The sequence below is a fragment of the Camelus ferus genome, chromosome 5 (assembly GCF_009834535.1).
Source record: "Camelus ferus isolate YT-003-E chromosome 5, BCGSAC_Cfer_1.0, whole genome shotgun sequence".
Lineage (NCBI taxonomy): Eukaryota > Metazoa > Chordata > Mammalia > Artiodactyla > Camelidae > Camelus > Camelus ferus.
In genome coordinates, this window is record NC_045700.1 from 95,211,083 (window position 1) to 95,224,049 (window position 12,967).

The 12,967-nt window shown below is 56.0% G+C and overlaps 2 protein-coding genes across 3 annotated transcripts in view; both read right to left on the reverse strand.

Moving 5' to 3' along the window:
• Positions 1 to 1,208: 1,208 nt before the first annotated feature.
• Positions 1,209 to 3,331, reverse strand: HES6 (hes family bHLH transcription factor 6). The gene is made up of 4 exons (XM_032480663.1): positions 3,164 to 3,331; positions 3,001 to 3,087; positions 2,811 to 2,892; positions 1,209 to 2,599 (listed from the first exon to the last, which is right to left on the reverse strand). The coding sequence occupies exons 1-4, from the start codon at positions 3,242 to 3,244 to the stop codon at positions 2,175 to 2,177; spliced, it is 675 nt and encodes a 224-aa protein (XP_032336554.1). The 5' UTR covers positions 3,245 to 3,331; the 3' UTR covers positions 1,209 to 2,174.
• Positions 3,332 to 7,599: 4,268 nt separating this feature from the next.
• Positions 7,600 to 12,967, reverse strand: part of PER2 (period circadian regulator 2) — a 40,745-nt gene continuing 35,377 nt past the window's right edge. For both annotated transcript variants that reach the window (XM_032480662.1, XM_032480660.1), the window contains exons 22-23: positions 12,227 to 12,377; positions 7,600 to 9,907 (exon numbers count right to left, since the gene is read on the reverse strand). In XM_032480662.1, coding sequence (XP_032336553.1) covers positions 9,794 to 9,907; positions 12,227 to 12,377 — 265 coding nt within the window. In that variant the 3' untranslated portion in view covers positions 7,600 to 9,793. The remainder of the gene's footprint in view (positions 9,908 to 12,226; positions 12,378 to 12,967) is intronic.

The window sequence follows — 12,967 nt, forward strand, 5'->3', positions numbered from 1 at the left end:
GGCAGGAAACTCGTGGTCCCAGGCTGCAAAACAGGCAAAAGCAGCTCTCTCCCCATGGAGGCAGACAGTGGTCTCTGTTCTGGGAGCCATTTACATTTGTGAGAAAGAAGAGAGGCTGCTCTGAGGGATTCTGGAGAAGCTGGCTCATAGGTGGGAGGGGGCACCGGACCAGAGCTTAGGGTTAGTGGCTTCTGACCGAGGGAGGGTCCCGGACCCAGCAACATCTGTCCCCCCAGGTCAGCCTCCTGCACCTCAAAATCCTGTGTCCTGGGTTCCACTTGGCCCCTTTCTAGGGCCTCTGGGAGGACGTGACATGTGTGGATATGAGAGGAACGAGTGGGTCTTTCTGACAGGTCAGCAAGCAAGTCAGAGGGTATGGAACCTCTGGCTGATGCTCCCCACCTGGCAGCAGAGCTCATCGCAGTGGCCTTGAAGTGCTACTGGGAGCCACATGGGACAGAGGTCTTACAGGTGGGTGCCCTCCATCTGCGTCCCTGTGGACACATCCTACATCAATCTGTCTGGGGCAATTAAAAGAATCCCAGGAAACGTATCAATCTCTCTTGAGCTCTCCTTTATGGGCCTGTCTCTCCCACCCCAACTCCTCAATAACTCATCCCCAGTGGCTAAAATTAAGCTGCATCAGGTTACAGCCCGGTTGCTGAGGTGTAAGACTGAATCACAGGGGAGCCAGGGTGAAGTAACCCTGGTGACCAGGACCTGCCTGGGGGGCTTTTGTAAAAGGGCTCCTGGGAGAGATGTTGTTCATGCAGAGGCACCCACTGGAGAGGAGACCCAGGTGTCAACCCTCAATTGTCACACCTTGACCTGGCCTGGGCACTGCAACCCAAAGTGAGAACCAGAACAAGCTGCATGGGGTCCTGGAGCAGGAGATGCGTGGCTGGCTCCCCGTGGCAGTGACTGCTGTCACCTGACCACATGCTGTCATCTGCAGGCCCTGACCCAGCCTAGAAGGGCAGTCTCCCTATATTCCAGCTGCCCATCCTGTCACCCTCCTTCCAGGGTTTCTGACCTCCTGGGCCCACTCTGCTCTCAAGTCCAGGCTGCCTGGACCATGAACTGGGTGGGCTCCATGTCCCTGAGGTCACTGGCAATGGGGAAGCTCCCTCTTCAGTCAAGAAAAGTGACGACCTAAGTAGACCGACATCTGCCTTGCACTCATGGCCCCCTAAAACAGATTTTTGAAAGAAACTTCCAAACCACATGGCTAGCAATCAGGCATTAGTTTTATTTCCTGAAGCTCACAAACAAGAGAATGGTCCAGGGACAGGCCATTTCCCTATTGCTTGTTTACTTGGGAGACAACCTCCATCCAGGGGTATCCATCTCCAGGATGCACACAATTCCTAGGGAGAGCAGGCTGGGCCCGAGGATCTGAAGGGCAAACCCATGTGGAGCCACCTGGCAATAGGGAGGTGGAACCAGTGTTCCCCGTGAGATGTGCCATGGGGTATCCCGTCTCCACTGCCATGACACTACTCACTCTGCGGACAAAGAGTGGCAAGTTTTAAAAAACACTCACAGCACTACATACAGGAAAAAATGTGCTTGCTTTAGTACTTATGCACAGCATTTGGCAAAACTTCAGAAGGGTGGCTAACTCTCCAAAATCCTTTATTTAACAGAATTGGAACATCTGACGGCAACATAATACACAAACTCGTGTGTTAACCGCAAGACATACAGAGAGCCTTGCTTCTGCAGCCAAGGCTGCAGAAAGCCTCCCCTGAGTCCTGGCCAAAGGGCAAGTAGGCGCTTCTGCTCAGGCCAGGGCTGCCAGGGCCTGAGGTGTCCTTCTGCCTGACACTAGTGCCCAGCACGGAGAAGAGGCTCAGCACCACTGTCACCTCTGCCCCTACACCCACACAGTGCCTGAGAAGTGTGGCACAGGTGAACCCCAGAAAGCCTGGTAGGCCTGCGTGATTCTTCCTCCTGCCTGGAGCTCCCTCCACCTCCCAGGGAGTTGTGGGCGGTGGGATGTCCATAAAAATTACTTCCTTAAGAAGAAGGGCTAGGGTCCTTGCTGGGCTGATTATCTGGAACTGCCCTGCAAACCATCCACTGGAGGAGGGCGGGAGAACTGGGAGACCCCGCCACATCTGGACGCCAGGGAGGAGGGAACAAAGGGAAGTGCGACCCCAGGCTGGCGTTGGTCACCAAGGCCTCCAGATACTCTGGGCTATGCGGGCAGCAGTCAGGCTGCCCAAGGCTGCGGTCACCAAGTCCGGCCCCTCGGAAGGCGCCCGGCTCAGTTCAGTCTCGGGGGCCTCCTCGAGGTCGGAGGACTGGTCGTCCCCTGAGCCCCGGGGGCTGGGCAGCGGGGACCCCAGGGCGCCTCCTACTGGCCAGTTGCTCCGCGCATGGGCTCCCGGCGGTCCGGACAGGGCGTCCCCCAACAGATCCCGGAAGCTGCTGCCCTCGCGTAGTGGCATGGACTCAAGCAGGTGGTTCAAAAGCTCGGCGGCGACGGTGGCGTCGATTGCCTGGCATGTGGACACGAACGTATGCACCTCGTGCATGCACTGGATGTAGCCGGCGGCGAAGCGCTCGCTCGCTTCCGCTTGCAGCTGTTCGCGCTCTGCGCTCAGGGGTAAAGGGGAGAGAGCCGCGCCAGGCCGGGTGAGCGGCGACTGCCGTGACCCGGTCCGCCAGGCCCGCGGGTACGAGGCTCACCCAGGAGACGCGCGGGGAGCGCCCTGCCCCGGGCGGGGAAGTCATCGGTCCCGGGCAGGTCCAGGCCTGGCGAACGCAACCCCGCGACCCCGCCCGCGCGCCCCGCCGCCACTCACCGCGTGCCCGGCTCCGCAGCGCGCCCTGCACGCGCCGCACCGTCAGCTCCAGCACCTCGGCGTTCTCCAGCTTGGCCTGCACCTGCGCCGGCGGGAGCGCCCGGTGGGGAGGAGGGGGGATGAGGCGAGACCCGACCGGGACCCCCGCCCGCCCACCCGCCCGCAGCTCCTGGGAGCCCTCCCACCTCACCTCGGCGCCCGCCAACAGCAGCCGCAGCTCCTGCAGGCTCTCGTTGATCCGCGCGCGCCGTTTCTTCTCCACCAGGGGCTTCCGCGCCTGCGGGAAGCGAGCAACTGAGCCCCCGCGCTGCGCGGCCCCAGCCCACCCGCCCACCCGCGGCTACAGCCAGCACCTTGCGGTTGCCCCGCGCCTCACAGCCGTCCTCAGCCTCCCGGCCCGCACGGTCCCGGCTGGGCGCCAGGAGCGGAGCCATCACCCGCACCTCCCCGAGCGCGGTGAGCGCAAGAAGCGCCCGCGCCCCTCGCAGCGCAGCGGCCCCCAGCCGCCGCCCACCCGCCCGCGCGTCTTACGCCGCTTCCCTAAGCCTGCAGAGCGCCCGCCCCTTTTATGGAGCCTTATTTGCATCTCAATACGCCGATTGGCCGTGCGGGCCAATGGAAGCGGCCCGCTTTGTCTGGCCCCGCCGCCGGGGTCGGCCGGCAGCTGGCGAGGCGTGGCCTGCTGGCGGTGGGAGGAGGACAGCCCCGCCTCCGCGCGACCCAGCGCTGGGGGGCACCCGAAGGCTCGATGCCCCGGAGAGCTGTGGCCCGGGGTGCACTTGTTTCTCTTCCTCCCCTGAGTAAGGCGCCCAGGTCGGCTGTGCGTGCGAGCAGGAGCTTATCAATCTATTCGTACATTCGCGCTTGACTTCGTTCACCGAAGGTGCAGCAGGACAGCGACGCTCCTGCGCGAGTGCCAGGGTCCTGGGGGCCAGAGCCATAGCAAAGGCTGCGGTCTCCTGACCTGGAGGGGTCGACGGGTCTAGGCGGCGGTGGCTTCAGCGTCCCAGGGAAGTGGGGGCCCATGGGGCAGCGGGGGTGGGAGCGGGCCTGCGGCCTCCTGCGTTTCTTGCGGACTCGTGGGTCCTGACACCATACCCTCGACGCCGCCTTCCGTCGGCTCAGGGATTTCAGTGGGGCGGGGTCCTCCGGCCTGCCGGCACTGCTCGTTTTCTAGGCTCTCCGTCTCTGGTCATTCCCCCATCGCCGCTTGTCCTTCCCTCGTCCGCCCCACCCCCCACCCCTCTCCGCAGACCGTCTTTTCTTTCCTGGTCATCATCGCCCTCACCTGAGCCCATCTCCTTCCAGTTCCCTTCGCTCCCCTGATCCCGCTTTTACCTCCCTTTCCCCCTCAGCACCCACCGCCGCCCGCCTTTCCCTGGTCCCTGCCCTCCCTGCCCACCCTTCCCTGGTCCGCCCCCCACCTCGCGTCTTTCCCTAGTCCCCCACGCCTGTTCATTCGCTCCGGCCCCCCTCCCCGCCTGTCCCCTTCGTCCTCCTCCCTGTCGCCCCTCGGCTCCCTTTACCCCCAGCCCTCCCCCGCGCCCAGCTGGCGGAGGCCGCCGTCTGGTCCCCGTAACTTGATGCCCGTGACAGTTGGCAGCTGCAGCCGTTTCGGCAGAGAAAAGAGGAGGCCTAGCCAAGAGCGACAGGTGTTGGCCGCGTCTTTGTCTCCTCCGGCTTTGTCCCTCGGGCGGGCGGGCGGGCGGGCACGGGCGGTGGGTGCGCTTATGTCCGCCAGACGACCGCTACCCATGGCGGGCCGCCCATCTGCCCGCCCAGCCTCCCCGAGGGTGGGATGCATGGGCGGTGGGGCCGCGTCCTGGGGACCCCAGCCTGGTCCCTGCTTCACGGGCCTTGGTTTATGCCACCTTCCAGCAGAACCAGAAGACCCATTTGCCTTCTGGCCACCAGGCCTTTACACACATAGAGCCTTACACCTGAAACAAGCTGGCAACCCTCTTAAATGGCTGTTTCTTCACTGTTCAGGGACAGCTTCCGTATCCGTCTACCCGGTGGGAGCACACCTGCCCTGCAGCAGCACTGCACCCTCACCCAGTCCTCTGCTTCTCTCCCGGGACCTGGATTGTCAGGGTCTGGTCTGTGCCCCTCCAGGCTACAAGCATCCCTGGTCAGGGGTACAGTCTGACCTAGGGCCCCTTCTCTAGCCCCAGCACAGAGCCTGGCCTAGCAGAAGCACTGGGTAGGTAGGGAAGGTGAGAAGTTGCCCTAAGCCGAGTGGGAAGGCAGCAGGTGATAGAAAAATCCAGGGACTGCAGTGTGGTGGGGTACTGGGACTAGATCAGAGACACCCACACGTGCCCCCAGCTGCCTGAAGATGACTATTTCACTTCAGGCTCCCCTAAGAGGGACCTCTGAAGGTAGGGAAAGTTCAGTGAAAGGCTTGATGGTTCCCAAAGTCACCTCACGGACCTCTGTAACTGCCTGGGAACCCCTTCTGCTGACCCTCCCCTGCTGTCTCTTTGCTTTTCTGTGCACAGGGTGCTGAGATGTCCCAGGCCTGCATTGCTCACCCAGGAATGAACCTGGTCCTCTCCTTCAATCACACCCTGTTTTCCTCAGTCTCCCCCACAAACCAGAAAGCTCAGCTCTCCTCTTCCTCCCGTCCTCTGCCTGGTGCAAGACCCAACTGCCCTTCCCCCTCTACTAGTGGTGAGGCCTATAGAGAGGGAGAGGGGCTTGAGTGGTGGACCCCAAGAGAGCCAATAGCTGGCCATTGATTTTACTTTTCTTCACCATTTAGATGTCACCCCAGGGAAGGAGATCTCCATCCACCCCCAAGTTTCCACTATTTGAGAAACTCAGATATGGAAAAATAAACTCAGTGTTGTTTCTTGTGCTCTCATTCATACCCGTCCATTATTGATTGCATTTGAATAAGATCCAACAAGTATTTTAGAATGATCTCTGTGAAAGGCAGTTCACATTAGAACAGGGCCCTGGGGGAGGCCTCTGGGAAAAGATTATTGCTCTTTTCCTGATTGGATGGGGAACTGAATGTGGGAAGGGAGGAAGAATAATATAGGCAAATAATGTGAGCAAAAAATGAAAGGCAACTAGGAACTCCAGGAAAAACAAAAAGCAACTCAAGAAGAGAAATGTAATCTTAGCTCATTACTTCGCCCACTAGCCAATCCTTTCAGAGTCACAACAATGTAACACTGTTCATAGGGTTTCAACGTTTAGACTCAATCTATAGAAAAGGCAAGGAAGGCTTAATTATGGTTACAGGATATAAAGTTGACTTGGTAAAAACAAAAGGACAGGTGACAGTTGCCAGGAGAAGGGAGGAGGCTGAAGCAAGGGTTAGGGACCTCAAAAGCCTTGTCTTACATAGGGTAGGGAGATTGAGGAATGTTGTCTAGAACTGAAGGAAGGAGACATTAAGTCTGGGATACGCCTCGGTGTGACCAAGCACCCCTGGGAAAAGAAGCATAAGGACAGAGCAGGGTGTGTGAGTCAGCAAAACCCTCCTTGGTTAGACTGGGAGTTGCCCAGGGTCCCACCCTGAAGTCAGTCGCTGTAAGATTTCCTTTAGTGGGCCCGTTGGCTGGCTGGCTTGGCCTTTTCCTCCTAGAAGACTGGCTACTCTATCTCAGGGCCACCCATCCTCCCTCCCCTAGTGGACCCACTTCCTGCCATTTGTCCCTTGGACTGATCCCACCTTCAAAGTTTGCCTGAACACAGACTTCCTGAGCATTTGGGCTCTTTGATCGCCTCATATCCAAAAACAGAGGCCAGCAGAAGCTGGGAAGGGCTGCAGTGGCCGCAGGGAGACCAGTTATCAGCAGGGGTGGCAGGCCATAAATCCCCAGGAAACAAAGGCAGTGGCCAACCTATGGGTGTCCAGGATCCTTGTAAGCAATCAGCCCACAGGCTTGCAGAAGCTCCTTTTGGTTTGGAAATAAAGGGGAGGGGGTGACTTTGGGGATGTATGGTGAATAAAAATGCAGTTAAGAGCCCCTAAAGGCATTCAGAAGTTCAGCTATATATATGAAACAGCTGTATTTGGCCATTTAGGAAGTTCGCAGAGGACTCCATGGTCACTGGGAGGACTTTGCCTTTTGTGTGCCCCACCGTCACCCCACCCCCAATCACTACTTGAATTTAGGTGGCCAGGCCAGGAGGCAGTCGAGCCCTCCCTCCTGCTCAGGGAACTTCTGGAGGACTGGGCACTGGGTTCAGGATCCATTCATCTCCCTGCTCCGACCCTCATGGTCCTGGTGTGAAAAGTGGTCCCCTGCATGGCTTCATCACTGAGGAAGGAGAGGGGGTGGGAGGAGGCTGCGCCATACTCCCTGTATTGCCTCAGGGACACGAGGCTCTTCTGGCCCCGGATCCTTCAGACCTCTCTGCCTTCAGCCCTGTGACCAGCACACAGGCAGCCAGCCCAGGTGGGACAGACTGCCCTGGATGGGGTGGGAACGGAATGGAGTAGTGCCCGGAATCACCGCAGAGTGGACAGGAGCGAGGGGGCGGAGCTGAGTGGCCTCACTCTCCATCGGTGAGTGACAGACTGTGGGAGGACTGGACTCGAGGATTAGATCTGCATCACAGAGAGCTCACTGGGCTGGGGGCTGCATGTCAGAGCACACACGCAGACAGGAAGGGGCCGGTGAGAAGCCGCTTGGGCAAAGGAAGAGGTGATGGGGGCCTTTGCGACAGAAGAGTCCTGAGCCTGGAATTTCTAGGGTTCTTAAAAAAATCTTTTGATAATCTTTGATCTCTATTCAGTTTTCTTCTGTGTTATAATAAAAATCCACACAAATAAAAATAAAAATATACTTGCTTTATTTACCAATTTTCTAAAAGGCAAAAAAGTCATAAAAAGACACAAGCAGTCCAACCAACACATTGCACTGGGTGAAGAAAGGGGTTTGCGCGTGAACAAACCACTTGTCCGGCAAGGCTTCACACGTCGTTACACAGACTCTGAGAGCTTATTTACATATCTTTTTAGGAATATATTAAAAAGAAGGCTCAGTTTAAAATCGAGAAAAAGTCTTTATAACACCCGTGTAAGCACACGTACTAAAGAAAACGTAAGACTCGATGCGTGGCACCGTGTAAACAACTTCACAAAATGCTCCTATTGGCAACGTCTCGGCACACGTTGCAGCTACGCAGTTAACAACCAACGAGTAGACATAACTAGTAAGACGATGCTGATGGTAAACATTCAGAACATAGAGAAGGTTTTGGCAGTTTTCTTTAGGTAACGTAAATGCAACTTCGACTACCTACAGTCTACCCCCTTAATGCTCTGACTTTAGAGGCAGGAAGCAGTAATTGCCACACAGACGCACAGACTACATACACCTCAGACGCACAGACTACATACACCTTGTCTTGAGTATCTGAAGGTGATGTTACTTTGTAAATTAAAAAAAAAATTAAACACTGTTTTTGTGCTTGAATTTATGAGAAATAGGATTGATATTCAGGCATAAAATGGTTTTACTCTGAAAATCAACTGGATTGCAGGGAGACTTCACCTATTCCAGCAGCCGCTTCTCCACCAAAGAGCAAGGGAAAAGCTGCATGCTTTGAAGCTTCTATAGACTCAGCCCAATTGTGAGTCAACCGTTCCATCGCTGGTACCTTCTCACACACTCCAGGGGCCAATGTAACATTTTCCCAAACAATCTTTGGCATATAGGACGCAATGTCAGGTTTTGCAAAAAGTTGGGCAGTCTGGTCTCACTCTTTTCCAAGTGTCCCATTCGCCTGAAGGTGCCAGTGACACTAGCGGACATCACTGCAGAGACCGGACAGCTGCCCCGATGCGGTCGGGCTCATGAAAAGGACCAGGGTCAGTGTCTCAGCCCAGGGTGCGGGGAGAGGGGTGAGCTTACAGCCCCCTGGAAAACACAGACTCAGCCACCAGCTCAGCAGCTGCTGTCTGCCAGGAGAACGCACCGGGAGGTGCCAACTCAAGAAGAAACACGAGTGGGTCCCAAATGCAACAATCAAAGCCTGGTTTGTGGAGAGAAGACACCATCAGAGGATGACAGCAACCTATTTTTATCTACATTTTGGCTGACCCGGTCTGAACAGGATACGAGAGTGATGTAGAAATATACCGAGGGGTCTGTATACTTCTGACGGTGCGTATTTCTATGCTGCAGTTGGTCACACAGAACACCAGGCTTCTTCAGTCCAGAGCGAGCATTTCAACCTTGTTCACCTCAAACTTAAGCTACATCAAGTTGAAATGTTTGCCACGTACGTGAAGCTGAAGCTGCTGGTTGGCTGAACTATGCTTCACACTATTTAATGCAAAAGACTTTGAAAGAAAACTGGGAGACCCCATGGTCTCCACTTGGCATGTTTTCAAAACGCCTAGTCTGACTAAATGATTTAGATAAAAAGCAGCCCCCTGGCAAAGACAGAATTTGATCTGATCCAAACACACCCTGGGGAAGTTCTGGAAGGCTGGTCCCTCAGCTCGGAGTCACCTGCAGCATCCGAGCTGTTAGGCACAGCCTCATGCGATGCCCCCAGACAGCCCACGGGGAAGCCCGCGGACACCGGGCACCGGACAGAGGCCCCCGGAGCACGCGCAGCCCCTCCCTGACGCTTCCGGAGGGGGGCCAGTCTTTCTCAAGTTAAACAACGATGAATATCTCTTCCCTGTCCCAGAAAACTCCATCTTTACATTATAAATATATAAAAAAATTCTTCTCAAACCTTTCCTACCCTCCATAGTTTTAAGTCACCCCTTCAGAAAAGTAAGGGTTTTTTTTTCTAAAGCAAAAAAAGCCATTGTAAGTGTATGTGTCCATTTGATTAGAAAACGGGGTGAAGACCCTTCCTCTCTTCAGAGCACCATCCAGGGTGGACCGCTGGCTGTCGGGCTGGGGGTTTACGTCTGCTCTCTGTTCCTGTGACTCGGGGCAGGGCCAGTTTCCTCTTCTTTGGTGTCTCCTGTCTCGCCGAGCCCCAGCGCAGGGACACCCTCCTCATACGGTGCACACTTTGGTGTCTGCCGTCTCGCCGAGCCCCAGCGTGGGGACACCCTCCTCACACGGCACACAGATACTGCCCTGTCCCTGGTTTTCACAGTAAACACATTCCTTAAAAGAAAAAAAATGTAAATCAGTAACAAAAAATGAGATCTTTGGCACAAAAACGTAGCTCAATTTGAGTGGGGTGCAGGTGTTCAGGTGTCGGCCGTGAGGCTCCTGGAGGAGGAAGAGGAGGGCCGCAGGCCCCCCCCCCCGCTCTCCCTGGAGGGGTGCCCACTCCCAGCTTCTGGGGCCAGGCGAGGGGTCAGTGTCCACCAGATGCTCAGTTTCCCATCCCTGCTCCTCCTCTTTCTGCCTGTGGGACCTGGAGTTGCTACCTACCCTCTCTAACTTCAGTTTTCTCATCTGTAAAATGCGATATCAACAATGTGCTATCCCATTCATTCATTCCTCAGCTGTCCATTAAGCACCGGGCATGTTCCAGGCATGTTCCAAGTGCTGGGATGCAGCAGTGAGCGAGGGAGAAAACCCATGTCCCAGGGGAGGTGACATCCTAGTAGAGGGAGGGATGACAAGCTGAATGAGGAGTGGTCCACAGTGTATCAGAAGATGAAAAGTGCGAGGCTGACGTGGAAGGAGGCGTGCGAAGACGTTCAGAAAAGGCCACAGAGAGAGTGACTGCAGTGGTTCTGAAGTACACCCACCGATTCTTTGGCACTCCTTTCTCAAGGGTGGAGGCCTGGACTTAGGGACTGGCCTCTAGCAAAGAGGATGCAATGGAGGTGACTCAGTGACTTCTGAGACTGAGACGTGACAGACACTGCAGCTCCTCTAGCTCTCTCTGGGGAAGCTGCCATCATGTCATGAGGACACCCAAGCAGCCTATGGGGGGACGCACATGGCCAGGAACTGAGGCCTCGCGCCCGCAGCCAGTACCAGCCCGACAGGCGTGCGAGAGCTCCTCCTTGGACGCGGATCCTCCAGCCTCAGTCCTGCCTTCCATGGCGGAAGCCCCACCAGAATCTCTTCAACTTTGGGGGAGACCCGAACAGAACCACGTGGCTAAGGTGTTTTTCAATTCCCAACCCAAAGAAACAGTAGGGGGCGATACGTATTCATCATCTTAAGCCACTAATCTCTGGCCCTGTTTGCCAGGCGGCAGCAGGCAACCACCGCAGCAGCGTGTGCGAGAAGACTCGACGGAAGCCGGGGGGAGTCGTGCGTCTGTCTGAGGGAAGAGGATGCCACGCAGAGGGAAGGGCAGGCGCAGAGGCCCTGGGCAGACGCCTGCCTGCTGGGTTCAGGGGCCAGCCAAGAGGCCAGCACAGCTGGAAAGGAGAGAGTGAGGGGAGACGGGAGCTGTGGGGAAGGAGTGTCACATTTTTATGGCTTTGCAGCAATTTATTCTGAGTGAGACGGGGCACCACTGGGAGGGATCAGAGCTGAGGGCTGATGTGATCTGACTGTAGGGGACAAGGGTGACAGAGTGCAGCTGGGAGGCTACTGTGATAATCCAGGTGAGGCAGCATCATGGCTGGGACCAGGGTGGCGGTACTGGAGGGGATGGGAAGTGGCTGTCTATTCACCTTGAAGGTCAAACCAGCATGACTTGCCAGTGGACAGGCTAGGGTGAGAGGGGAGGGTCGTCCACACCGACGCCCATGTTTGTGTCCTGAGCAGGCTGGGCAGTGGAGTCACCCTGAGCGGTGGGAAGGGTGGCTGGGCAGGTTCCCTCTGAGGATAATCAGGACTGCAGATGAAGTTCAAGGGGGTGGACGTCAGGGAGTCTAGGCACGCAGAAGCTATTTCCAGTCGGGAGGCAGGAGCAGACAGCACGGAGGGAGGGCAGACAGGGAAGCAGGCTGCCAACCCTGGGCCTGGGGCACTTCAACACTGGGCATGGAGAAGGGAGGGGGACCAGGAGCCGAGCAGACAACCCTTGACGGAGCAGCCTCCTGGGTCGTGGGGCTCAGAGGGAGTGGGAGAGAGGAGCTGGAGACATCTCTGGAACCCTCGGAGGGACCGGAGACAGGAGGGGCAGCTGGGGGGGTGCACAGACTGATGAAATGGCGGGGGGTGGGGGGACTTGCTGCTCCCACCTTCTCTTAATGGTCTCCGTGGGTGCTGAGGGTTTAAGACAGGAGAGATCTTTTTTTAAATTTTCAATTGGAAACAAAATTGAAAGAAAAAAGATTCAAATTCCAGCATATGGTTGAGGTTATTTAGGAGACCTTTGGGGAAACAATGCTGAAAAGCCACTGGAAGAAAGATCTTTAAAGGAGACCTAACGGTGTCAAGGTATCTTTTTTTTCTTAAATGAACTTTTAATTTGAGCAGTTTTAAATTTAGAAAACAGCTGCAAAGGTAGTACCCAGCATTCTCATCACAGCACCTTCAGCGTCGGAAAAACAAGTTCCATGAGCTCACCGCCACGTCGAGGGCCGCGGGGAGGCCGCCTGACCGCATCCATGGGTGGACGTCCTGCAGCTCCTGCCTCTGCCCCTCCGTGAACCGGGGCTGGAACCTCTGCAGCGCCTTCAGCCTCGCCCTGTCCTCCTGCAGAACTGCTTCGAAGTTTCTTCACAAAGTATTCAGAAAACACAGGGAAGAGTGAGCATGTCTCAAGGGCTTTCGATCTTAGAGACGACGCTCATTCTCTACCAGCACCTCCTGTATTAACCACGTAATGTTACATGATTTTGTTTAATGTAAGTTTCCTTCTCATTTAGATAAATTACCCTATTTAAGCGAACTTAATCTCCTTAGTAAATAACCTGTAGTCTTTCTGTTAAAATGATAGACCAAGTTGCAATTTTAATTTTAGATTAGCTGTGGGAGCTGGGTATCTGTGGGCAGTTGGTTCTGGACCGGGTGGTTAATCTGGGAGATTCTCACTGGCGTGGTGGTTGGTGGAAAACCCTCCCTGACACCTGCCAACAGTGGTCTGACTCGCAGCTGCCCCAGGGAAGGAGGCCTGTCTGTTTGGAACCTTGGGGTCTCATTAGTCCTTCCTCCTCTTACTCCAGCTCCCCCCACCAAGGGGTCACTCTGCAGAGGCGGGGACCACGATGGGTTCCAGGTTCCCTGGAGCAGTCAGAGCTGAGGCACAGACCCCGGGTCCCTACTGAGTAGCTGGTGGCCTTGGGCTGGTAACCCACCTCAACTGTT

Excerpts from the sequence above, each read along its gene's own strand:
- HES6 (XM_032480663.1), bottom strand. The coding sequence starts at position 3,244 with ATGGCTCCGCTCCTGGCGCCCAGCCGGGACCGTGCGGGCCGGGAGGCT. Across the intron at positions 3,088-3,163 it reads AGGCGCGGGGCAACCGCAAG|GCGCGGAAGCCCCTGGTGGA; the intron begins GTGCTGGCTGTA and ends CGCTTCCCGCAG. Across the intron at positions 2,600-2,810 it reads GCTGCGGAGCCGGGCACGCG|AGCGCGAACAGCTGCAAGCG; the intron begins GTGAGTGGCGGC and ends CCCTGAGCGCAG.